At 37.4% G+C, this 27080-nt stretch overlaps 3 protein-coding genes across 3 annotated transcripts; all 3 read left to right on the top strand.

The window, feature by feature from the left end:
• The first annotated feature begins 750 nt into the window (after positions 1-750).
• LOC149303385 (vomeronasal type-2 receptor 26-like) lies at positions 751-8646 on the top strand. Its single transcript, XM_089480680.1, has 5 exons — positions 751-1083; positions 2364-3221; positions 4460-4687; positions 6760-6886; positions 7745-8646. The coding sequence occupies exons 1-5, from the start codon at positions 751-753 to the stop codon at positions 8644-8646; spliced, it is 2448 nt and encodes an 815-aa protein (XP_089336806.1).
• Positions 8647-12533: 3887 nt separating this feature from the next.
• LOC149303386 (olfactory receptor 10C1-like) lies at positions 12534-13472 on the top strand. The gene has a single exon (XM_089480516.1). It carries the CDS (start codon positions 12537-12539, stop codon positions 13470-13472), a length of 936 nt encoding a protein of 311 aa, XP_089336642.1. The 5' UTR covers positions 12534-12536.
• A 3937-nt stretch (positions 13473-17409) lies between these two features.
• LOC149303387 (vomeronasal type-2 receptor 26-like) lies at positions 17410-26064 on the top strand. The gene is made up of 5 exons (XM_089480681.1): positions 17410-17634; positions 19176-19467; positions 23588-23714; positions 25318-25388; positions 26056-26064. The coding sequence occupies exons 1-5, from the start codon at positions 17423-17425 to the stop codon at positions 26062-26064; spliced, it is 711 nt and encodes a 236-aa protein (XP_089336807.1). The 5' UTR covers positions 17410-17422.
• Positions 26065-27080: the final 1016 nt, after the last annotated feature.

A 27080-nucleotide genomic window follows, 5' to 3' on the forward strand; every position in this document is an offset into this window, starting at 1 on the left:
CCTAATAGGTCCCCATAACTTCAATACACAACCTCCTGGGCCTCTACCAAGAAAAAAGTTTGTATATGGATTTTTTTACATATAACATATGCTCTTTCCTCTAGTACTCTGTAGCTATTCATTTGAGAAAGTTCAGTTTTACAGTATAGGATTTTCCATTGTATTTTAAAAGTTCATCCTTCCCCAATATGCATCTGACAGGTAACTAGACATGGGCAGATCTGTTCCTTTTGGTCTTTTTCAGTTTCTTGTTTTCTTAATCATAAATTGATTTCATCCTGTTTCTAAATTGGTTTGCAAATTCAGCCAAAGATCCAGTCTTCATGAAAAGTCATTCAAGTTTTTCTGTGAAACTTTTCTCTGTGAATGCATTTTATTTTTGCAATAGTTCTAACATGGCTTTCTGCACATATTCTTTGAATATCTGCCATTATTTGTCTGCTTCCTTTTAATATCTGGTTTGCATTTTAAAATGACATCATTTAATTCAAAAGGATGCTAATTTCGATATCCACACACATTTTGATTTTCTTAGAGCTTTGAGAGGCTCATATCGGGTATGTTTATGTTTCTCCCTCCAAACACTGACTTATTTGATAGAACGTACCATATCCCTTAGTAACTCATCTTGGATTAAGCATTGTACTAAACACTGTCTCATAAAATGTGGAAGATATTAGTCTTAGTAATAGTAAATTATAATAGCATTGTATACTGATAATTTTGAAAAGTTACAACTATTTTAGAAGTATGTTACCTGGCAGTCACACAAAATTCATTTCTGCTCGTAGCAGGCTGACTGAGAACTATCAGCATGTCCTGGTTTTGGCTTTTGCTGTAAAAGAGATCAATCAAAATTCCCTTATCTTATCCAATATTACAATGGGATTCAATATTTATGACAGCTGTCTGAATGCATGGTGGACCAATCGTGCCACAATGGAGCTTATTTCTTCACAGGATAAAATTGTCCCTAACTACAAATGCAGCATCCAGGACAATCTGCTGGCAGTCATTGAGGATCTGACTTCTTACTTCTCAGATGAAATACAAAATGTTTTTGGTATCTATAAGATTCCACAGGTAGGATGTGTTTCCTTATCAACTGCATTTCACATATGATTTTGTGGTGTTGAGACAGGAGTGAATGTGTTCTATACATAAGGAGGTATTAGCAATTCCACTAAAGATGAGTAGGTAGGTAAGTGTTGTGTGTGTTTGTGTGTATTAATGTATATTCTCCTCTTCACTATGACAAAATCTATTAACGGGTTATCATTGGTTCCTAACAATAATAAAAGCAGTATCATAAACACTATCTCAAACCCAGCACACCTAAAAAAATAAATGGACATTTAAAAAGTGTCTAGAAGCAACAAAACAGTCTTACAGCTGTTGAAAACAAATACTTTAGCTGCTATAATGGAAAATATTGAATCTCACATTTCCCCTATCCATACTTTTTCTTGTGAAATGGCATTAAAGAGTACATCTGCACTATAGAAAAATGCAGTTTGACATCACTTTAACTGTTGTAGTGTCATTCTATAGAATCATGAGATCTGTAGTTCACAAGCACTTTATTCTTCTCCCCAGAGTCTATATATCCTGGGATTGTGTACGATGGAGCATAACAATTAAAGAGGTGTCAAACTCTATTATTTCTACAATGTAGATTTACCCAAGGACAGCCCCTGAAACTGAGTGCAAATGTTGGTATGTGTAGTAGGGAAAGTGTTCTGTCCTGGATAGTGACTCCACACCAGGAAAATGTATAATCCTGGAAAAGAACAGGAGAGCTAGTTCAAGGCTAGATTCCAAATGAATCTTGTCTCAGTTTTAAGACATTTCTGTTAAATCACATACATTACTCGCACAATAGGGTAAAGTGGGTTGGAAGAGGTTAAAGAACATATAGCAGAACAAGCAAACAAGATCATTCTTTCTCATCACTACATGCTAGTTCCATGAAAAACTATCATCATATCCTAGTTTTGGCGTTTGGTCTATGTGTGTGTGTGCATTTCTGTGTACATGTATAAAGATCACACAAAATCACCATATTACTCAGTACTACAGTAAGTCACAAACAGGGAAATAATTAAGTTCCAAATTCATGTCACTGATCCTGGAGTCTGTGGTATTGTAGTTTGTTCAATGGTCACACTAGTCAATTGATAGATCTAGTTGCTTCTATAGATATTATTGTACCAAGCAAATTCAGATCCAGTGATATCAAGAAAAATACATTTTAAAAAATATACAACAGCATAAAAACACACTTTTTCTTTCTTGTGTGTAGCAAAGATCACATAGGCCAGTCTGAAAGTCTTTATATTTATACCCTTCACATTTGTATTTAGCTCATGTATGCCACTTCTTCAATTGAAATAAAAGATAGCAATGCTCTGTCCATCCGTCAGATGGTTCCAAATGGGGCCTATCAGTACAGAGGGATTATCCAGTTACTACAGCATTTCAAGTGGAGTTGGATTGGGTTCTTTGCTGCAAATGGGGAGATTATGGAGTGGTTCATGAAGAAAATGCTTCCACAATTTTCTAAGAGTGGCATCTGTTTTGCTGTCATGGAATCATTCACCAGTATTTCTTATGATGCTGACAAGGGAGGCTTCATGAAAACTTCAGCAGAGTTTTATGAAAAAGTCATGAACAACAAAGCCAATGTTTTGGTCTTTTATGGAGAAACACGCACAATGGTGCCACTGAGATGGTTGTTTCATTATGAATTCAGACAAACAATGCAAAAGCCAAAAGGCAAAGTTTGGCTTCTGGCAGCAGGAATGGAGTTGAAAAATATCGCCAATAGGAAAAGCTGGGACACACAAGACTTCCATGGTGCTATATCTTTTACAGTTCATTCCAATGAAATCCCAGGATTTCAACAATTCCTTCAAAACAGAACCCCTTCCAGTTCTAAGGAAGATGGTTTCATTAAAGACTTTTGGACCCAGGCATTTGGCTGTACTTTTCAGGATTCGGTTCAGGACAATGTGGGTGGAAATATCTGCACTGGAAAAGAGAAGCTGGAGTACCTTCCTGAGTATGTATTCCCAAAGAGTGTAACAGGTCAGAGTTACAGCATTTATAATGCTGTCTATGCTCTGGCTTATGCTTTACATGCCATGTATTCATCCAGACCCAAAAGCAAAGCAAAGATGAGAATAGAAAAAAGAGAGCATCATGATCATCTGGTATGGCAGGTAATGACAATTTAATCTGCTGGCTGTTTAATATCACTTTCATCAGTGCAAACAGAAATCTAAAGTAAGACTAGATGCAGACCAAAGGTAAGTACATGACCGCCACCATAGAAAATATCAGTTATACAAAAACAGAGTACAAAATGGATGAAACCAAGAATTGATACACATTGTACTGGGCTGAATTCACATTTCTTGAGAGATTGTTTTCTAATGGACTCAGTTGTTGGCTCAGCTTTTAGAGTAATCTCAAATTACCTCCTGGTAGGACATTTATTAGGAGCATAGTTGTTCTTGCTACATGGAATACAACCCACCACACTTTGCAGTTTTTGATACATTTTGAAAAATACACATTTTTCCAGTCTCCTACCATCTGTTTTCATGAACAAAATAAATGTTCTGTTTTATGTTTAATATATTTTTATTATTTTGCATCACTTTGAAATCCTCAGATCTAAGCAGACAATAAATATTTTAAAATAATCGCTAAAATAATTTTTATTTTTTATATCACAGTGTTGTCCTCTGAACATTTTCATTTCTATTTAAAAGTGCTGAATAGTACATATAAGAAAAAAATTGGGATATAAAATAGATTAAATAAAAAATGACAGCAACTGGTAAAGCATACCCAAATTTCAATCAGAAATAGAGTAGATTTCAAAATTTGGTAGTGGAATTTGACTCACAGAACAGGGATTTCATGCATCATTTATAATGCACCTGCCTGCATATATGCAGACATTTACACAGACACACACATACACAATTGTATTCACAGTTGAGGATGTGGATAAGCAGTATCTTTCAAATGTGTATGCATTGTGCTGTGGTATAACTTGTAATTGTGTTGCTTAATAGTTGTTTTATTCTGAAGTTCACTTGCCTTAACAATACATACCTATTTTCGTGGGTCTTCAATAGTGTAGATGGCAATCATATGATTGATTTTAAAATCCTTCACAACATACTTGTAATTCACCTGATTAAAAAAGTCTTGTTTTCTAATAATCTGTTTCTAACGGTTGAGGGAATGGGAAAAGGTGGCATCATATCAGCCCACACATATATAATAAATACATTTGTTCTTCATTCTTAAATGACTGTGTGAATATTTTGTCTGTCGAAGAAGCATGTTCAGGTCATTGTCGTTATCAACATCTTTACTAGGGAAAAAACAAAATCTCTTTTCTCTTTCTTTCTTTCTTCTTTCTTCTTTCTTTTTTAAAATCCAGCTTCATTCCTTTCTGAAGTCTGTCTCATTCAATAACAGTGCTGGGGAAAAAGTTCACTTTGATGACAACGGGGAGCTTATTGCAGGATTTGACATCATAAATTGGGTCACATTTCCAAATGAATCTTTCATTGGAGTGAAAGTTGGGAAGATGGATCCCTGGGTTCCTTCAGATGAAGCATTCAGTATTAATGAAGATACCATAGTGTGGCATCATTGGTTTAATCAGGTAAAAATGCAAGCTTTTTGCATTTTGAATTATACTCGTGTTGGCAGAATATCTTTTTCAGAACATGATGGATGGATTATGCTTGTACCATGACCTGCACTGACATGTATTAATGTGTTCTTTAATGTACCCAATCTCTCATCTTGTATGGCTATTGAAATGACCTTCAAATATCCAGATTCTATGTACAATGGGAATTTCTCTTTAGTAAGATGAGTTACTCCAAAGTTAATGAAACCATATGCTTCATAGCAACTCCATTAGTCCCTGGAGTAAATCTCAAGAAAAGAATCTGTTTCAACCTCTGTTGTATTGTGCCAAACCCATTGATTTTCCTAGGGACATATAGTTCGGCTAAAAACTAAATGACATTTTTGGCAACGCAGCAAGGGAAAAAGAAGCTTCATTCATTTCTGGACTGGGGCAGGCAAGAGAAGTTTTGTTTTGTTTTTTCCAGTTTTCACTGAAATAGATGAGAAATAGCAGAGAGAGGTCTGCCACTTCTTCAAATTGCTTTCCAGTATTCCAAACAATTCTTCATACTGAATGAACACCGAGACACATTGTTGTTCCCAATGACACTGTTTTTTAAAAACAAAATATGGCTTCCCATACTGCCCTATGAGGGCCACCATTTTTATCTAATCTGGGGATCATGCTGCACCATAATGTACTTCTTTTCCTGGGGGGTCATTCACTGGAATACTGGGAGTTATTGTTTGCTTGAAATGGTGGCAGAAATACTTTGTTGCATAAGAAAAAAGATGAAGACAAAATCTGTCAGTACCCCTCTTACTTCATTAAATTCTCATCTCTGAAAACAGATTTTACCCTCCTCTCGAAAATTGTAACCTTTTGCTAAGGTCTGCCATCACAAAGGGTTAGAACAGTTATCTGACAGATACCTCAACCTGGTGTTACAAGAAGTAGTAGTAAATTAAGAAACAGAAGAGCTCATTGTGACCACCTAGATGGCCAGAATGAATGCTCATCACAGTATAGGCACAATATTATTATATAGATGTAAACCTCCATTCATGCTCCACTGTGAGAATGAGAGACTAAAATATTTTTTCCTAGTCTTCAAACAAGAGTTCTCAAAGTTGTGAGAACAATTGTTCACAAGGTTTTGGAAGCTATGGTGGCACTGCTTCCTTTAGACCCATCAACCAGCTCTTCTGTGCATGTGCTGTTCCCCAATCTCTCTCCATTTTGCTTTAGAAATGGGAAAGACAGCAACATTGCAAAAATCATTTTTTGTACAAATTACAGAAGCCATAATAAATAACTGAAGGCAAGAACATTTTCATTCTGAAGGCAATAAGAAGTAATGTTGATGCAGGCATTTTTTTCAATATACTGTGCTTTCCTCACTAAGAAAGAGAAATGTTGTAATTTTTTCCCATATTTGCAGCACAACACACAAAAACATACAAAAAGAAAGAGAGAGATGTGGACCCCTAGGTTTATAATGGCCACGAACTTTACTCAGTGACTTTTGGTTGTTCAGTGTCTGAGTGTGTCATGTCTGAGAAAAGTGTCATTGGGAATGCAAGGTCTGTTTTCCAATCAATACACACACATACACATACAAAATTATGATGCCGAAAATATATTGTTCAAGTAGAAGTCATCATCATTTCTGTTGTAATATTCCAGAACTATATTCTCCTGTGATTTTGTTCTCCAACGCCACTATTCACAATGTAGCCTGTCTTCTTCTGAACCGTAATGATCCAGATAATAATAATAATAATAATAATAATAATAATACTTTTATTTTTACCCTGCCTCTCCATAAGGATCAAGGTGGCTTAAAGTAAAAATCCATTCAGTGCAATGATAATCCCAGTTATTCCCTCCCTCCCCTAAAACATCAATTAAACACATTTGAACATTAAAATAATCCATCAAAATAATCAGAGATGGGTGAATGGGGTTACAGGGTATTCATTATCATGGTTGATTCAATGGGTGGTCGGGTTACTATTCTGGAAAGGCCTGCCGGAAGAGATCCATCTTTTCAGCCTTTTTAAATAAGACTCACATGCTCCTCTTTCACTAATGGTCAGGTACAGCCCATCTCTGTATGTAATCCAAGCTGCCAACCTGGCTACAGGAAGAAGAAGGTGGAAGGAAAGCCCTCTTGTTGCTATGACTGCATTCCATGTCCCAAAGGATGGATATCTGACAAAGAAGGTAAGGGTTGGATAATGCACAGAAATAAAATATATTGTCTGTATACTAGAACCCATGTATGCAGGATTAGTGTACACAATTTCATCTGTATACTTTCTGGGCATTCTGTGATAATGATCCCCAGTGTTACTAGTTTTTGGTTGCTGTAAATGTAAATTTTGCATCTGTAAATACTGAAGACAGATGAGACAAAGTGGGAGAAAAAAGGAAGGGGGCAGTTTTTTCGGCTATGATCTGCAAAATGAGCCAATGGTGCAATATGGAAGCAGGGACAGACCATGAGGGAAGTGATGAGACCGAGTCAGACATTTTTACTTATTCAGACCATAAGCTCTGAATGGATGGAAGACATTGCTTGAGACAGTATTAACACTTTTCCTAGAATACCATTTCATTGACATGAATTCACATGTTCATCATGTGAATTCTCTGGATTAGTGGTGTTTTGAACATGTTTTACATCTTAATTGCTCCTCCAGGTATGCACATATGGATTAAAATACCTTCTTTTCAAAGTGGAACCACTGTGTCAGAAACTGTCTTTGTTCCCTCTTTCAAACTGAAAGTGTGAGAGAGGGTGTGTGTGTTTTTCTGTTCAGTAAATGCCATTTTCTATGGGAGAAACCTGAATTTTTCATTCAGAGTAAATCTCAAACTGCACAGATTCTTGCTTTTTTGTGATTATGTGTCAAGAAAGATATCTTTCAACATTAAAATTTTTCCCCCGTCTCTACACTTACACAACCATTGAGAAAGTATATCTGTGAAGCAAGCCATTTGCTAGTGTTTTGTCTCAACATGATTCTAGTCAAAACGTGGCACTTTTCAGCAATTACAACTTCATTTTTCTGTTTACAGATTTAAGTGACTGTTTCAGATGCCCAGATGATCAGTATTCAAATATGGGCCAGAATTCATGTATTCCCAAGACTATAACATTCTTATCTTATGAAGAACCTCTGGGCATAAGTTTTGCCATTTGTTCTCTTTCATTTTCTTTGATAGTGGCTATGATGTTAAGATTGTTTATGAAGCATCATGATACTCCCATAGTGAAAGCCAACAACCGGGATCTCACCTACACTCTTCTCATCTTGCTCCTCCTCTGTTTCCTTTGCGCATTGCTCTTCATTGGTCAGCCTGAAAAAACAGCATGTCTTTTTCGTCAAACTGCCTTCAGCATAATCTTCACAATGGCTGTTTCCACTGTATTGGCAAAGACTATCACAGTGGTATTAGCTTTCATGGCCACACAGCCAGGATCCAGGATTAAGAAATGGATGGGGAGAAAACTGACCGGCTCCATTGTTTTTTCTTGCTCCGTAATCCAAGCAGGCATTTGTCTTTTGTGGCTAGCAACCTCTCCCCCTTTTCCAGAGATTGACATGCATTCAGTGACAGAAGAAATTGTTTTGCAATGCAATGAGTCATCATCCGTAATGTTTTTCTGTGTCCTGGGCTACATGGGCTTTCTGGCCATTGCCAGCTTCACTGTGGCTTTTTTAGCTCGGAAGCTCCCAGACACATTCAATGAAGCCAAATGTATCACTTTCAGCATGTTGGTGTTTTGCAGTGTTTGGATGACCTTTTTTCCAAGCTACCTGAGCAGTAAGGGAAAGTCTATGGCAGCTGTGGAAATCTTCTCTATCTTAGCCTCCAGTGCTGGATTGCTGTGTTTCCTCTTTTTCCCCAAATGCTACATTATTTTGTTGAAGCCTGAACTGAACAAAAAGGAGAATTTTTTAAAGAGGAAACATTGATGAAGTTTTGATTAGATTAGCTACCTTTTTTAATCCACTCAGATTATTTTATTTTAATAAGTAAATGAGTCTTTTTTTTTAAAAAGCATTAGTAGATTTCATAACTATGAAAGCTCACTAGGACTGCATCGGCACTGCATAAATAATGCAGTTTGACACCACTATAACTTCCATGATTGAATGCTATAGAATTCTGGAATTTGTAGTTCTTTGAGACATTTAGCCTTCTCTGTTAGAGTGCTCTGGAGCCACAACAAATTACAAATCCCAGTTTTCCATATCAGTAAGCCGTGGAAGTTAAAGTGGCATCAACCTGGATTATTTCTACAATATGGATGCAGCCTATGACATTTTTCTCTTTAGTTTTCAGAAGTGTCCCCAGAACATTCTTTGAGGTAGGCTAAAATGAGGAATATGGGTTGATTTAAGTGAGTTTGGTGTATTTGAACTTTTAAACTGAAATTCTTGGTTATTAATGCGGTTTTCTAACCCTGACAATAAATCATCATCATCATCATCATCATGCTAATGCTCAGGCCCATCAGCACCATGATTGAAGCTATCCATCTGGCATGTGGTTTTCCTCTATTTCTACTTCCCTCCACTTTCTCCATCATAATGATCTTTCCTAATGATTTGTGCCTTTTCATGATGTGGGCAAAGTATGACAGCCTCAGCTTAGTCATCTTGGCCTCCAGGGAGAGATAAGGCTTGATTTGTTCTAGGATCCAAGTGTTTGTCTTTTTGGCCATTTACAGTATCCTCAGTGTGTATGACACTAAAAGAATGCCACTTTGCATCACAGCTGAATGAGTTCAAACGTCTCTGAAATTTTCTTAAGACCCAATATAATTCATATCTAATCACAATTCAGCCAAGGCAGGTGGGCAAAGAAAGGATACCAAAGAATATAAAAAATAGAAATGTTAAACATTATGTAATCTGAAAGAGAGAAAGTTTTCCCTCTCTTCCACTTAACAATTATTCCATTGAGAAATTGTAATAGATTTCTACTTTGGGTCCATTCAATGCATGGACAAATTTGTCAATTTAATTTTCTTTCACATTAATAAATTAGGTAAGGTCTGATTTCAAATTATAAATGAAAATAACCAGAAAATCAGCCTCACAATGAACGTTGAGTTCATTTCTAAAAAAATATCATTGACTAGCTAAGCTTCCCGGAAAGAAAGATTACACAGTGGCAGTGATATTGCTTAGCTTTTAAAAAGATACTTCACATCTAGAATACATATATACACCTTTGTTTGAGCTTTAATATTACAAAAGCAATTCTAGAGTGGAGGGAGAGGCTGAGTTTATTTGCAGGGGAAATATTTGTTGATATAGACATAGACCAAGGATCATGTGTGAGAATTCAAAGGATGGGACTGAAATAATAAGTAATAAGTAATAAGTTGTTCATTTGTAAATTGCTCCCTTTGTGGCTAAGATCTATGTTGATTTCAAGACTATGGCAATTTTATGTGTTCTAAATTACCTAGACATAAGATGCACTTAACATCTTGCTAATGACTGCAAAGACCACAAGAGGGAAATCTTGTGCTCTATGCTTTTATCTCATCTTAGTCTGCTGCCTTCTGGAGACTTGTGTGTCTTGGGTATTACAATACTTTGTGCCATAAAGTTACACATAAGAAGAGCAAGAAGAATTACATATGTGACAGCAGCATCCCTGACTCACTAAGGTAATACATTACTTAATTTACAAACATGATTTGTAGATCATTGTAGACCACACTATTATACCTGATACTCTTAGTTTTTGCAAAAAGGTTTTACAAACATGGATATCCAAGATAACTTATCCTTCCCTCTCTTCCATCCTGTACAGGATCTGGGAGTAGTAAAGATATTGGCAATGTTGTTATAGTTGTTGTTAAACAGTTTAGCATTCTCTTTCATAGTTTCCCAGTATTTCTCTTTTCTTACTATGGCTCCTTTTTTTATATATCTTTCTTTCTCTGCAAATTGTTATGTATCTTACAGAGTTTTATCTTCTTTCAAATATCACTTGGTGGAAAACAGTTTTTCCGAAATCTCTCTCAGACCCAAAAATAAATAAACATGAACCACCATTCCCAATTTTCAGATTTATTCAAGAGCTGGAAGATACCTCATAATATTCAAATCTCCATCTTAGAGGGAAGACATTACAAAGACTGGCATATTTTTTTTGAGTCCAGCATATAACTGAGAAGAGATTGTCAAGGCAATATATATGTAATTTTGTCTTATTTCATGTTTTCATCTGCAATACAATACAGAAACAGAAGAGTCTCCCCATCTTCATTCCTGGTGCTGCAGGAGCATATAGTACAGTAAAGAAATACAGAAAGAGTAGCTGAATTATTGTGGCAGTCAAGTAGATCCCATTATGGTTATATACCTTCCAGCTATCCCAATTTGGCAGTACCGATTAATCTTCTGTCATCCCACTTTTCCACCTCCTTTCAAAATGTTCAAGTTTCTCCTTCTCTCAGTTTCCCTGTTTGCTTTCAGCTGCTTTCCCCCCAAATACTTCAAACTGAATTCAAAATGCAAATGGCACTCATTAATCTCAGAAGTGGGAACAGGAGAGGAGTGGGTGGAATCTTGTCCTTCCCAGCAGTGTCAGGCAAAATCAAATTGCTGCAGCATCTTCTAACTTGTGCCATGTTCACAATAATATCTGGCATCTTGACCACCCTCTAATGTTGCTTGGCTACATGTGTCCCAGTCTAATCTGTGAAGTATTGGAGGGCATGTATTTAGGGTGTTCCTTTTTGGAAAGTTTATACTGAGCCACAGAAAAGGCAAATTAAAAGTAGGCTGTGGTTTCCTGTTGATACAAAGGCTATTTCACTCCTAAGCACTTCCCATGTTGCTTTGATGCATGGAACATTTAATGTTTCAGGGCAACCAGAATGGGGGAGTACTCACACAGTTCTATACCAAACTTCAAAAAGATGAGATTCTCTTTAAAAAAACAATTAGAAAGGAGCAAAGAAGTCATTTTGCTATGATTATATTGTTAACTGTCTTAGGCTTTTTTTCAACGCTTAAAGTGGCTAGATGCCCTCTCATGCTACCAATTGTAACACTATGATTGTGCTTTAATTGCCATAGTAATATCCTATGAACTCTTTGACTGAAAATTCTGAATGCAACTCCCTAAAGTGCAAACCCTAGGATTCCATAGGATGTTGACATGGCCCCTAAAGTGGAATCATGGTGCTATTCTGGTCTAATGTAAAAAGGGCCAAGGTTCAGAATTGGAAGTGATCAGGCCTCCAGTATTTAGGGAGGAATGCTCTCCCCTCTCCAGCTTAAAATGCAGCAAGAGTGAAAAGAATTGCCCCAGGACACTCAAGAGACTTCAGAGAATGACTTTAACAACTTGGAAATGGCACATAAAGCGTACATTATACAACTCGAGGCTCACATTATACAACTCAGTGCTCAGTCAGCAAACTGTGAGATAAGTAACAACCTTCTTTCTAGCTTCTCAGTTTTATACTTTGATGGTCTGAGATATTTGGTCACATTTTCCATTGTTTTCACAATTGTTATCCCTTCAGATGCAGTGACTAAATAATGTTCATATCTGTGTTTTAATGCTGCTTTTTATTGTCTTACAGAATGAAGACTTCCTTTCATGGTGGTCAGTGAATGAGCTAGAAAAAGAAACCATGTTATAAAACAAAAGCAAGACAATTCAACCAATTTTCCCAACTTCATCATTGATCAATAGATATGGCAGTGATTTCTAATCCTTAAGCAACTGCATTTGAAAAGAAAGCAAAAGGAGGCAATGCTTGTGGAAGAATCAATAGTTCAATGGTTAAAGAGATAAACTGAGAAATGTGGATACAGACAGCAGTGGGAATATGAGTGAGCAGGAAAATGCTACAGTTCAGTCTGGGTTTATACTTGTGGGGTTTGCAGAGCCTCACCAATTCCATCTTTTAATCTTTGCACTGTTGCTGTCACTGTATATGATCACCTTAATGACAAACACTATGATTATCTTGATAGTAAAATCTGATCCTGTGCTTAACACTCCTATGTATTTTTTCCTTATGCATTTGGCCTGTTTAGAGGCTTGCTATATGTCAGTTATCATCCCTAAGCTATTAGAGAATTTGATGGTGAAACCTAATGTTATTTCCTTTCTGGGATGTGCCGTGCAGATGTTCCTCTTTCTATTCTTCGGAGTTGCTGAATGCTTTCTTCTGGCTGTAATGGCATTTGATCGGTATGTTGCCATATGTTGGCCTTTGCGTTACACAATAATTATGAGCAGGAATGTTTGCTGGAAGATGGTGATTGGTTCATACATTTGTGGGACTGTTGTTGGGCTGGTGCACACCACTGTCACATTTGGCTTGCCGTTTTGTGGAGTGATCATCAACCATTTCTTCTGTGAAGTGCAACCATTGTTGGATCTAGTGTGTGGAGACACTTTCCTAAATGAAATTCAAGTAATTGGGGTGGCTCTGATGGCTATCATGCTACCTTTCCTGCTGATCATCCTATCTTACATTGGCATTATCTTCACTATCATCAGAATGCCAGTCTTGCAGAGCAGATATAAAGCCTTTTCTACTTGCTCTTCACATCTAATAGTGGTTGTCCTCTTTTATGGAACAGCTAGTTCTATGTATTTAAAACCGAAATCCAACTATTCTCCACCAGTGGACAAGTTTTTATCATTTTCATATACTGTTTTAACGCCTTTGTTAAATCCCATTATCTATAGCCTAAGGAACAAGGAAATCCAGGCAGCCCTGAGAAAGCTATGGGAAAAATATTATTTTTTGTAACTGGAACAGTAGATAGATGTTTGGGTAACGGATAAAATGAGCTATGGTAAAAAAATAAATTATCAATGCTTCCTTATTGCTGTAATTGATGCTTCGAGAACCATTGTATTATAAAGCATTTGGATAACCAGTATGAATTGTAAAACTCCTACTAATAAATCAGTTAATGCATTAAAGCACATGTATCAACACAAAAGGGAAATGCTTTACCCAATTATAATGTTCTGTGTTACTGTACTAATACTGCACTAGTCATCACATAGCCCAATAGTGGCTAGTAAGCCATCTGTGGGAACCTCACAAGAACACATGATGGAAAGATGTATTTTTCACCAGTCTGTATGTAATTTCTTTCAGTTTGACAAGTATTGTCTGCTCCCCCTTTACATTTTGTTGCATTTAGATTTGCAAACTGTTTCTTTCGGACACACTACTTCACTTGATCTCATTCACCAAAATAAACATTCACCATAGGGTTAACATTGTCATGCCCATTCTCCATAGAGCTCAAGGAAATCTTCATTTTCCTTTACAGTAGTCAAAGTCAATTTATTTGACAGATAAAGCTAAGAGACAGTGACTAAACTGAGGTGTCAGTACCCTGGAAAGGGTACAGGCAGGGAGTCCTCTTATGGGACCTGTTCAGGCAGGGGCTGTGGGCATTTCTGCCACTCACCCCCACTCAAGTGAAGGCCTTGGGAGTTTCGCCTGGTTGGACTGGTGGCTGAGCAAGTCCTAGGGGCTCCACTCCTGTTTCACATTTGATATGACTTAGGTTATCTATCCTTAAATATGAAATGCTTCATTGTTTAATGTAGTGTTATAATGGTACAGGGCATTAATAATTGATCCAATTGACATATTTCATGCTCATTTAAACTACTGAAACAATTTAAATGTTGTAATAGTTAAACATTTCAGTGGTGAAATACTTTTGCTGGAATGCCAGTTGTGAAATTGTACTTAGTCCTTTCTGAGAAACAGGTTGAACAAAGTGCCTTTGTGAAAAATGTGAATTACATACAGATACAGATACAGATACAATGCCTACTACAATGGCTGGAACATTTATTGTAAGTTCTACTTGTTCTTGAGTATGGATAGTTAGGATCTTGCTTGTTATATGCAGCAGAATTGTTTCTTTGCTTTAAGAAGACCTATGTTTGGATAATTGTTTGTTTGTTTAATGAAATTACTTTCATTTATAGAGTGGATTTGTTTAAATTGTAGTAGGTTGGAATAAAATATATTTTTACTATTCTTTTCTTTTTCATTCTTATCCAGCTTGGTATCTATATCTCATAATGTAACACAGAGGGAAATGTGGGGTTTTTGGGGCTCAAATAGGAACATATTAACAACTCGTTTGTTTTTTCTTGTAGATCTTTGAAATGGAAAGCTCTGATGAAATGACCATGGGAAATGAAACGATTTCATTGTGTTAGGCTTCTCTAATCTCCCAGAAATGAAGTTCTTTTTCTTTATAGTATTTTTGTGTCTCTGTTTTCTTACATTAGTAGGTAACATCTCCATTATCACCATTGTCAGTTTTGTCTCTGCCCTTGATACACCCATGCATTTCTTCCTTAGAAACCTGTTATTCCTGGAGATCTGCTATGCATAAGTTACCATCCCTAACATGCTACTATGCTAGTGAGTCTCTGCTTGGAAGAAAACAGAATCCCTTCCCTGGATGTGCAACACAGTTGTAATTCTTCCTTCTGTTTGCTGTCACAGAATGCTTTCTCCTTTGCATCATGGCCTATGATCATTATATAGCCATATGTCTCCCACTGTGATACACCACTGTCATGAAGAAGAAGTTTTGCTTCCAACTATCTTCTGCCTCATGGGTCACTGGGATCTTGGACTCTGTAGGACATGCCACATTTATATTGACCTTGCCGTTCTGTCAGGAGATTATCACACCCAGGAATCCTGGCGGGAGAGACGTGGGATCTGAAAGTTGAAAATGAGTGTTATTGCATTTACCCATGTAGACAGCCCATATTCACTCAGGCTCCCATAGTTTCCTAACTGGTAATTTCTGCAAGCAGCTGAAAATTTAGGACTGCCAAATAAATTTATTTTGTGTTTGAATAAGAACATCAAATTGCCCCTTTCTCAAATTCAAGGCAGATAGTACTTAAGGATGTGACTGAGACAGAAAAGCTAATAAATATTTATGCTCCTTCCTGCAAGAAAAACATAAAATAAACAAACAGTTATTTTTGTATTTTCATGAAACCTCTTTTTTTTTGGTCTGAGTACATCCAGAATTGCTTATGTTAGACGTAGAAACCTTAGCAATCTCAATAGATGGTTGGCTACATTTGTCTCTAAGAATTTAGGCACAGCATGTATTCATGTCATTTCCTGCTTGTTCGTCTTATACACTCTTTCATCCTGCATCAGTTAGGCTGCAGGTAGTGTGTTCATCCTTCATTCTTTAGTCTGTTGTCTTGTCTCTCCTTTATGCTTGAAGAGCACATTACAGAGCTTCCCACCATGAGATGTTATGAACTTTTTGATATTTGTAAATAAACCTACTTCATGTGCTTTTACAAAGAAAACTAAGGCGCTTTACAGAGCGCCCAAAAAGGGCGCTCTGCAGGCGCCTGTGATTGCTGTGCGAGGGAGCCGCAGCAGATAAACCGCACGACTCCCCCGCGCAGCAAAAAGAACTCACAAAAAATGGGTTCTTCTTACTGGAACAAGTATTTGGTGAAACTGAGGGGTAGGGTCGTAAAGTCATCTTCTGGGAAAACACTCTTGCGGCGCAGTTGTGATGCCGCAAGGCACCAATGACGCACTTGCAGCATCACATCCGAGCCGCGATGTGCGGATGCTAAGCGTCCATCACGTCAAAATGGTGGCGCCCATCTGTATTGGGTGCTACCATTTTGACACCCCCAGTACGTACTAGGGGTGAGGCCTAGGCTTGCTTTATTTCTTTGCTGTAAGTAGGGGTGGAATGGGACTGGTTGTGGCCCACTTTCTGCTAATCTGTTTGTGAGGTACACTACTATTTCTTACATTCTCCAACAGTACAATTATAAAGCAAAATCAAATGGATTCCTGTCAGGGATGCTTTGATCTGGATTTCCTGCATGGCAGAATGGGGTTGGACTGGATGGCCCTAGTGGTCTCTTCCAACTCTACGATTCTATGATTCTATGATTCTATGATTCCTATTGACAAAAGAAAAGAAATGAAGAAAACATGTGAAGTCCGTTGCCATTCCACTAGTGCAGCGGCTGCTGCTGCTGCCAACCTTCTTCCTAACAAAGAAAGGCCACAGTTTCCCAGGTTCTGCTCTTACCAACTTTGCTACAGTAGGAAGAGAAGGTAAAAAGAACTATGCCCAGATTTTAGGCATCTCCCCAGCCATGCCTGTTTCAAGGATGCAAGCTTGTCTTTTCAAAATAACATTTATCTAGGCAACACCAGTTTCTCAATTTCTAATGGGTGTTGCATGGTGTGGTGACCATTTGAGTTCATCTCTGGCTTCTAGAAACAAATGCTTTCCAGCTGAGATCATAGTGGAAAGGTGGGGCAAAGCCTTTCAGTAGATTATTATCTTCCCTGTAATTACTCAGAATACTGTTATTGAGACACAGCAATCTGAAAGAGTAATAAACCTGGATCTTTCAAATGGGAAACAGCAATATGTTGAGGAGGTGAAGGGTAATCAATCCCAAATCTGACACAGGCTTTTATAGGCAATGAGTCTGCTATGTATGCTGTGTACAGCAGTAAAACCTCAGCTGCAATGAAACATAGAAGAATTTTGACAATATTAGCATGAATGCTGCAACATATAAAATAGAAAAAGTTGGAGGAGGATATTTGCAATGTTATATATTGTCATATTCATGCTATGTCTTGTCATTTGCCTCTGTTTGAGGGAATAGAAGTGGGTTTCAGGGTTTACATAGACATGCCAAAAGATGTTCCTTCTGTTGCTCTTGCTTCTGCTTCAGCCTCAGGCCATCGGCAGGACTCTGAAGGGAAACTGCAGAGCTGTTGCCCACAGATATGAAGATGACTATTTTGAGCCAGGAAGCCATATTATTGGCACGGTTTTCTCTCTGCGCATGAGTGTTTTCCCAGAAGATGACTTTATGACCCTACCCCTCAGTTTCACCAAATACGTGTTCCAGTAAGTATATAGAGAGTTTTTAAAAATAGCAGTTATCTAAAGTTAGGACATTTAATGTTGATTTATGGGAACTTTAGAAGGGACTGATAGACGATGAAGACCAGTGTATCCAATGCAAAATAACTGTTTTACGACATGCTCAGTTTGATGTTCACCAGTAAACAATTACACCATAAAATAACTCATAGGATATATGGTCAGTTTTGATCTGGGGGAATCATTAAAGAGTGTAAGAAATACTTCATAATGGATTCATGTGAAAATCTCTCCATTTCAATTTGATTGTCTCTAAATGTCACTCACCTGCAGTTTCTTCCTGACCTTATTTCATATCAGATTGTGAGGCTTTGTGTTTTATTCTTTATCTTTTATTCTTGCACTGAAATTTGTATTACACAATTTTCCAATGTTTGCTTAACTTACAGAATTTTTCTGCATTGACTAAAGTCTGTTTGTGGCTGTTTTTCATTTATGTGTATTTCAGCCATCCACATTTAAAATACACACTTGGGTGGGGTGTTTTATTTTCCACTAACAATAAGTAAACCTTGAAAATGAGTGATTTCTTGAGACAAGGCATGCTATTTCTCAGAATGACCTTTGTCAGTTGCAGAAATACTACTTTGTCACACACACACACAAAAGTCTTTTTCTTGGAAATAAATTATTTGCACTGCCTAGTGAAGTGCCATATGTTTCTACAGTGAATTGGGTACCAACTGTTATTTAGGAATTTGGATTCTGGGATTGTTATTGGTATGTATCTTCACGTTGACTCTGATTTATGTTGATCATATCATAAGGCTTTCATGGTAATGCTTATTCAGAGAATGTCTGCCATTACATTCCTTTGAACATAGCTTATAGCACCTGGTATTCCATAGTACCCCACCACTAGAAAAAATACAGACCGAAGAATGTGATATGATATAATTTGATGTGATAAAAGCTTGTACTATAAATATAAGAAGTAACTATATGATTTCTGATTTCGAAGTGAAAACTGTATGCCACTCGTTGGACTATAATTCCCCAGCTGGCTAGGGCCTTCTGAAACTCATCATCGAGGAAAGACAAAAAGCTCTAGTTGAAAAATATGTTATAGATCACCTGTTATGAAAAATGTACCTCCCATGTAGATGGCAGGATTGTGAAAATTGTAATATGCAAACAAGGGGACATCTTCAATATAAGAGTTTCTATGTTTCACTCAAGTAAATCCCATGCAAAACATTCAACAATGATTCAGCTTTGTACCAACTGTTCTCCATTATAGTCCTGTTGGTGTTTTTATAAGGATGAGTTGATGCATTATTGTTGTATGTATGGGATTTTCAACAGTAACAATGATCTGATTTCTGAAAATTGCAGAGCTGGAGGGCTAGGAAAAAAATATTTTCATGCAACATATTTAACAAAAACATATATCAATATATGGCTGGATGTAAGCCATATAGCACAACACTTTTATCTTAACCATTCAGACCCTTTATATCTGGGGTGGTAAACACATATATCATCATGATTTACTATCTTTTTAGGTTGATGAGAAAGAATTACCAACATGTCTTTGCCTTTACCTTTGCTATTGATGAAATCAACAAGGATCTGAACCTCCTACCCAATGTCACCCTGGGGTTTCAAATCTATGAGAACTTGTTCCAACCAAGATTAAACCAAGATGTCACATTGTCACTGCTGTCAGTACAGAAAGCAAGCTTTCCTAATTTCAAATGTGGAAGGAAAAAGGAAATGTCAGCTGTGATTGGAGGGCAGACTTCTGAAATGTCAATTCAGATAGCCACAACCCTCGGTCTGTACAAGATCCCGCAGGTAGGCTTATGTGGATAATATCTTTATAAATTCACCTTCCAAAAGATAAAATATCCATGAAATTTTACATTGCTCATTAAAAAGAAGCAGTGCTTGCAAAGTTGATTTTCAGGACTAATCTATTATGGTCAAACGTCTAAGGTCCTTGGTGTATTTATTCTGATTATTATATTTTACTGTTGTGTTTCTCAAGAGTAAGTAACAATGCTACTTCTTTAAAACTCTGAATGTTTTCCGTTAAGCTACAAAGATTACAATGCAATTTCACAACTAGCGTGTCACCACACACTATAAAGACGATTTCCCAGTAATTTTCTTCTTCTGCTATTTCTTTATCATACTTCTCCAAGTGTAATATGGAGTGAATATTGGTCAATATTACTATTTTATTAGGGGGGAAAGTACTGTCACATTTTTTCTGAGTTAATTTGCTGTGCACTTAAGAAATTACTATCATCTTTACCATCTATTATAGCAAGGCAAAACAGTCTAATTCATTGTTCTCCACGGTGTGATGTAACAGAAATTTCAGGAAACTTAAAAATCTAGGACTGACAGAGCAAAAGAATTGGCAAGAGGACCTAATACATGGAAAATCCATAAGTTTATTTCCAATTGTCGACAAAGGAAAACATTGAACTCAGTGGAATTCAAGTTCCAAAAAGCTGAGGCCCCGAACAAGACAAAATGGCTCTTTTGATATTATTGAAGACAAAGAAGCTTCTTCAATATACCTGATTGGCTAATTACAATTTAAACATACAGAATTCTTACAATCAGAACAGAAATACATGCATATATTAAAACTGCATCATCACTCCTTACCCCCTCCTGTAGGAATTTAGTAGCTTCTTTCTAACCTTGCTTCTGAATGTCAAGAATGTATCCTTATCTCAGTAGTTTATGTTATGTCTTTTTACTGGTGCCAGCTTCCATTTAGGTCAAGATGCACTCATTATTCCTTTGCTCTATTTTTTCCCCTAAACTCCAAGCCTCTATTTTAAAAACTATCTCTCTGGCTGACAAAGGTGACTCCATCTTTCTATGGCTTTTTATTTTAACAAGGAATTTCCACCACAGTGAGATAATTTCTTCTACTATCTTGTATGGCAGAGTATTCAACACATCTAGCCAGAGGACCACTGCTTCCTTCATTATTTACCTGTCTTATGAGGTTGCTATATGTCTATATTTTAGGGAAGGTTGCCAGTATAAAAAAACAAAAAACCTCACTCACTTGAAATTGGTAGTGATTCAGATTAGATTCTGTCCAATTTGTGGTGGGTACAGGATTTTGAGGGGTCAAAAGGCTAAAATCTACATAAAAAAGAATTTTGGCTTTCTCCAATTTTGCCAGAAAAATTTGCATGGACATATATATGAATCGTGGATTTACACCGGCAACAGAAGAAGGAACTTATGGTAGTTTGGGAGGACAGACAGTGTCCAGTAGTCACACAGCCATTCCCAGCTAGAAGTGACAATTCCCAAGAGACAGGAACATCGAGTAGCTTTCTTGCCATTTTAAAGGGTACTACATTTGTGCGCATAACTGGGTATCAGTATATCTGCTTGATAAACATTTAGACCTGTATCTGTGCACCTCTGATTAACTGCTTGGCTTAGCTTAAGTGATGACCAGTCCTTACATGGTTTCACAGTTCAAAATATCACCATGCTTTCCTCAACAGCTCAGTTATGGCTCATTTCATCCTGTACGGAGTGATGAAACATATTTCCCTTTTACCTACCAAATGGTCCCAAACGATGTCTCTCAATACGAAGGGATAGTACAATTGCTGCATTATTTCAGATGGATATGGATTGGACTTGTTGTTTCAGATGATGACACAGGAGAAGGCTTTGCACAAAATTTGAAACCTATGCTTAATAAGAATGGCATATGTGTTGCCTTCACTGAAAAGACACCATTTGTTTTTCTAGAATCTGTTCATAAAGAGACTCTAGAAAAAAAAATAATTTCCAAGGGAAGCGTTCTGGATGTTCTTCATAAAACTAAAGCCAATGTTATTGTTGTACATGCGGACACTTACTCCATTCAAAATTTACAAATTATACTCTATACTAATGCTCACAGAATAAGGAAAATTAAAGAAAAGGTTTGGGTCACAACAACACAAGGAGAGTTCACATCAAAAGTTGTTCCAGATGATTGGAACATACAGTACTTCCATGGTTCCCTTTCCCTGTCAGTCCACAAAAATGATGTCCCAGGATTTCATAACTTTCTCCAGACATGTAACCCCCACATGCACAAAGATACTTTCTTTATGAAGCAGTTCTGGTATTCTGCATTTAAATGTACAGTTTCAAGTTCCTACCAGATCATGCAAAATAAAAAACCCTGTACAGGGAAGGAAAATCTGGACAGTCTTCCCAGGACTGTGTTTGAAAGAATCATGTCAGACCATAGTTACAGTATCTACAATGCAGTCTATGCTGTGGCCCATGCTCTACATGCCATGTATTCCCAAAGACAAGCAATGGCGACAAAACAAACTAGACTGAATCTTCAAGCTATAAAGCTTTGGAAGGTAATGCCATATCTTTAGACCAAATGCTGTTGCAATGTTCTTGCTCATGTGCACATATGCTGCCAGGAAATTTCAAATGTGCTGAGATTTTATGGGGGATTTTTGGGAGTCTTTGTTCTCATGTACTTTCTGATCTCATCCAGATTACTCATACACTGATAGCCAGGAACCTTTTCCTCTGGTGCGTGCGTGCGTGTGTGGCTGTGCGCATGCGCATGTGCCCATTTGAATGAATAGGCAGAATGAAGTATAAAGCACTAGATTTGTGTCTTTTTATACACATTAAAATAAATAAGAGTCATCTTTTTTCTCTCCCACATCCGCTGTCTGAATGGAATGAAAGGAATGAAAGAAAAGGAATAAAAGAAAGGCATTTTCTTGACAGAAATTAGAGAAAGCAGAGGGGTCTCTCTTATAGAATCCTGGATGTAGAATTCCATCTACTCACCACTGTACTCTTTAAATTATCTTCTCTTTTTAAATAGTTTTCAGCCAAAACAAGATTTTTGGCTTTGTTGCATACTTTGGTTGGATCTCTGTTTCATTTTCAACTCCTGTTTGGTTAAGTAAACTTTTTTTAAATGTTCCCCTCATGGCATGATATTTCCTCCTCTGCGCCCCCCAGACTTTCTTATTAGACATATATTGTACATTATACCAGTTGAAGTTAAAAATGTTACCTATGCCAAGAAGTCCTTGGGTTTCATTTTCCCTATCTAGATTCACCCATTTTTGAAAAAAATCCATTTCAATAACAGTGCTGGGGATGCGATATTTTTCAACGAAAACATGGAATTTGGGAGTGGATCCTATGACATTGTTAATTTGGTCGGTTTCCCAAATAAATCCTTCTTCCAAGTTAAAGTTGGAATGGTAGATTCCCAGGCATCCTTGGAACAAAGGGTTACCATTAAGAAAGATTCCATTATATGGCCCAACACCTTTAACCAGGTAGGCATTTGTTAATAACATTAGGGTTTGCTTTGATTTTTTTTCTTTCCAAAAGTCTGTAGGATGAAATTTACTGCAGGCCTGTACTTCCTGACAGATATGACAAATGTCCATCAAATCATATCAAACTGAAACACTGTGGAGTAGATAAAAACAAACAAACAAGTTATCCCAACATTCTAAGCAGGAGTCCCCTACAAAAACACATATATACATCCACCCTATTTAGCCAAAATAGACAGCAAAGAAAAGGCCATCCTGGTGTCAGTTGGTGGGTTTGCAAAACTGATTTCAAAGAGTTTGCTAAGATGGGTATGAGGCTTTATGTAGTCCCCTCCTCATACACACACACACACACACACTTTGTTCGTCTGAGATTCTGCAGCCTTGTGGTGGAGACAAAAACCAATGTCTTCAGTTTAATGGCCAGAGAAAATCCTTCCTTTGAGCATGGAAACATCAGTTGAATTTTGTGCCAAGTTTCTCTCTGTGTGAAAATGAGAGTGCAAAGAGAGAGAATGAGAGAGAAATTACAAAAAGTTAAAATATATAGTTTCAAGATGAAAAACTGAATTCAAGTAAATTGATCAGACTTCAATTCTGTCTATGCTCAGACATTGCCTCAGTCAGTGTGTTCAGAGAGATGTCACCTTGGATACACCAGAAAAGTTCGAGAGGAAGAACAGTCTTGTTGCTATGATTGTTTTCCATGTCCGGAAGGGACCATTTCAAATGAGACAGGTAATTTCAGAGATGCCATCCAGCCCCCCACAAAAAAGTAGTACTTCAAGCATACTGAAAGCTGACCATTTTCCCTGCCTGCTTGCCTGTGTCCATGCCTCATAACTATAGAATGAAGGCACTAGATTCAACACAATCATATGTTGAAATATGACTCATGCAGGAAGAACCTTTTTCATTTATTTACTTATTAAAAACTGAGGCCCCAGTCTGAATGTGGCTATATTGGCTATCAGTATGAGAATTTGGAAATGGTATCTTTTATTGTGTACAGAGCCCAGTGATCCAATCACAAATCAGTAATATAATTAGTTTTGATTTTTTTACATACTTAAATTATGTGCCTCGGAGAGCCTGTGCATCAGGTTCAATGAGACTCTGAATGGCTGCATGCTCATGTATACCCTGAAAAATAGTTTGGGGTAATTATTCCTTTTCCACAAAAGGCCTATGGGCAATCATAAACCTTCATCATATACTTGTGCTCTCCCTCTGAGTTGGAGGCAAAGAATGGATTATAAAATGGAAATGGACAAAGTAGACCCTGATTGAGGTATGGGGTTTGGTAGATGACCAATGATATGAACCCATGCTATGATATCCTCCACTACAAGTCAAGTATTGTGGCTTATTAGGTTTCTGAAATCCATAATATGGGATGAAAGCCAGCCATTTGACCATTGGACTATGACTCTAGAGATCAGCGTTTGAATACCTGCTCAGCCATAGAAACCTGCTGGGTAACCTTGAGCAAATCACACCCCTTCAGCCTCAGATAAAAGCAAAGACACCCCCCCCCCTCAGAAATCTTGTCACGGAAGCAGGTTTGCTTTCAGATTGCTGTGAGCTGAAAACAATTTGGGCACAGAACAACAACAATATGGGATATTTTGGGAGTTATTTCCCCCTTTTGAGTTATTTTATTTAACTGCTTTTAAATTGGGATAGTTTAGTTGCAGTTTTAGTATTGGGAGAGGGGTTGGGCAGGGACTAAATTTGGATTTTATTGTATTTATTGAAAAGGAGCCCTGGTGGCGCAGTGGTTCAATGCCTGTCCTGCAGCCATTCACTCAAAACCACAAGGTTGCGAGTTCAAGACCAGCAAAAGGGCCCAAGCTCGACTCAGGCTTGCATCCTTCTGAGGAGGTCGCTATAAAATGAGGACCCAGACTGTTGGGGGCAAATTAGCTTACTTGCTAATTAGCTTACTTGCTGTTCACCGCTATGATCTTTGGAATAGCGGTATATAAATAAAACAAATTATTATTATTAATTATTATTATTCCATGTATTTTTTGTTGTTGTAACCCACCCAGATTCCTCGTGATTGGGTGGGCTATAAATAAATAAGTTATTATTATTATTAAGTTATTCCTACTTAGAGTAGACCAACTGGATTTAAGAGAACTAATTATTCATAACAGATAAGCGCCATTTATTTCAAAAAGTCTATTCAAAATCTAAATAAATCTAAAATAAGCCATATAATTTAAGACCACGCAGGAAGCTTTTGTAAATCCATTGTAGGTGTGATAGCCTTTACCTGATTATGTAAGCTGCAAATTGAAAGTTGGTTTACAAAAAAATCTCTCTGCTTTTTCAGATGCATACAAGTGTTACAAGTGCCAAGAAGATGAACATCCAAACAAGAAACAGTACCAATGTTTCCCTAAGGTTATAAATTTTCTAGCTTACACTGAACCTTTGGGAATCAGTCTGTTTTCTTCTGCACTTTCTTGTTCTCTGCTCACACTGTTTGTGTTTGGAACCTTTATTGCCTATCAGGATACACCTATTGTAAGAGCTAACAACCGAGACATTACCTACCTTCTCCTCATTTCTCTTTTGCTCTGCTTCCTTTCCTCCTTGCTCTTCATTGGACATCCCGGCAAGATCACCTGCCTTCTTAGGCAAACTGCTTTTGGCAGCATCTTTTCTCTTGCACTGTCTTGTGTGCTAGCCAAAACCATCACAGTCATCCTAGCATTCACAGCAACAAATCCTGGAAATAAGTTGAGAAAATGGGTGGGCAAAAGGCTCTCCTATTATATTATCCTTCTTTGTTCTGCTTTTCAAGGTGGCATTTGTACTTTGTGGCTTGGCACCTCTCCTCCATTCCCAGACCTTGATATGTTCTCGCAGACTGATCAGATCATAGTGGAATGCAACAAGGGGTCACAAATCATGTTTTACATTGTCCTAGGTTTCCTGGCCCTTCAGGCTAGTGTCAGTTTCACACTGGCCTTCTTTGCTAGGAAGCTTCCTGATACTTTCAATGAAGCCAAGTTCATCACTTTCAGCATGCTAGTGTTTTGCAGTGTCTGGGTATCCTTTCTTCCAGCCTATCTGAGCACCAAAGGCAAATACATGGTGGCTGTGGAGATCTTCTCTATTTTGGCCTCTGGCATTGGATTGCTGGGTTGCATTTTTGCTCCTAAAATGTATATTATTTTTCTGAACCCAAAAGTGAATCACAGGCACCATTTCTTTAACAAAAAGGATGAGGTAACTCACTGAAAATTCCATTGTGGGAACGAAAGCATTCCTAGAGATTTACAGACTCCCACATGCTTCATGTCAATATGTCTGCATGTAAAAATATAAACAAGACTAAACATTTCTAACAGAACTGGATTTCATATGCTGTTGAAAACTAATAAAATTAGGTAATGTTGCATTCGTTGTGTAAATACATATACACATTGTATGTCTTTTTTCCATGGGTAGCATGCTTTTCTTTCAGGACAGAAAAACAGGAACACAATCTGAACAATTACTTGGAACCAATATATTTTATTGTTGGAGGATTAAAAGAGATCAACCCTTTGTTTCATGCTCATAATCTGTATGGATTGGTGATTAGATTTTATTTTGGCACTGGTAATGGCACTATGTGTTCCTGATAGCAGTAAAGAATATTACTTGGTACATGGCAAGACTATCCTTAAACATCCTCTGTCTTTCATCACCCTTCCTCCCTTCTCAGTACCTGTCACCTAAGCTGGTTACCTCAATCTTTCCAGTGATACAGCCAGATCTGTATATTCCCAATCTAATGGTCCCAAAACTGATTTTTCAGTTATTCATGAATTTAACACATACAAACTATTACATTATTCTGAACATGGGTCTGATTGTCACAGAAATTAGCTGCAGGAGTTGCACTGGCCAGAATACATAAACAGTAGGAGGTAGGACATTTTGACCTCATGTTTCAGTCATGTAAGTGATAAATCTCTCTTCAGACAACCATTCCATCTGAAATGGGTTTGTTGATAAAAAAACAGAACCATTTCAAACAATAGAATCATAGAGTTGGATAGAGCCTCATTGACCATTGAGTCTAGCCACCTGCTCCACCCCTTT

Source organism: Sceloporus occidentalis, unplaced genomic scaffold (assembly GCF_023333645.1).
Source record: "Sceloporus occidentalis isolate IW3139 unplaced genomic scaffold, rSceOcc1.0.p SCAF_14, whole genome shotgun sequence".
In the NCBI taxonomy this organism is placed as follows: Eukaryota; Metazoa; Chordata; class Lepidosauria; order Squamata; family Phrynosomatidae; genus Sceloporus; species Sceloporus occidentalis.

Coding starts and splice junctions, on each gene's coding strand:
- LOC149303386 (XM_089480516.1), top strand. CDS start 12,537: ATGAGTGAGCAGGAAAATGCTACAGTTCAGTCTGGGTTTATACTTGTG.
- LOC149303385 (XM_089480680.1), top strand. CDS start 751: ATGTTACCTGGCAGTCACACAAAATTCATTTCTGCTCGTAGCAGGCTG. Junction 3,222..4,459: donor ATGATCATCTGGTATGGCAG/GTAATGACAATT, acceptor TTTAAAATCCAG/CTTCATTCCTTTCTGAAGTC. Junction 4,688..6,759: donor GGCATCATTGGTTTAATCAG/GTAAAAATGCAA, acceptor ACTAATGGTCAG/GTACAGCCCATCTCTGTATG.
- LOC149303387 (XM_089480681.1), top strand. CDS start 17,423: ATGTTCCTTCTGTTGCTCTTGCTTCTGCTTCAGCCTCAGGCCATCGGC. Junction 17,635..19,175: donor TTCACCAAATACGTGTTCCA/GTAAGTATATAG, acceptor CTATCTTTTTAG/GTTGATGAGAAAGAATTACC. Junction 19,468..23,587: donor GTCTGTACAAGATCCCGCAG/GTAGGCTTATGT, acceptor GTCTATGCTCAG/ACATTGCCTCAGTCAGTGTG.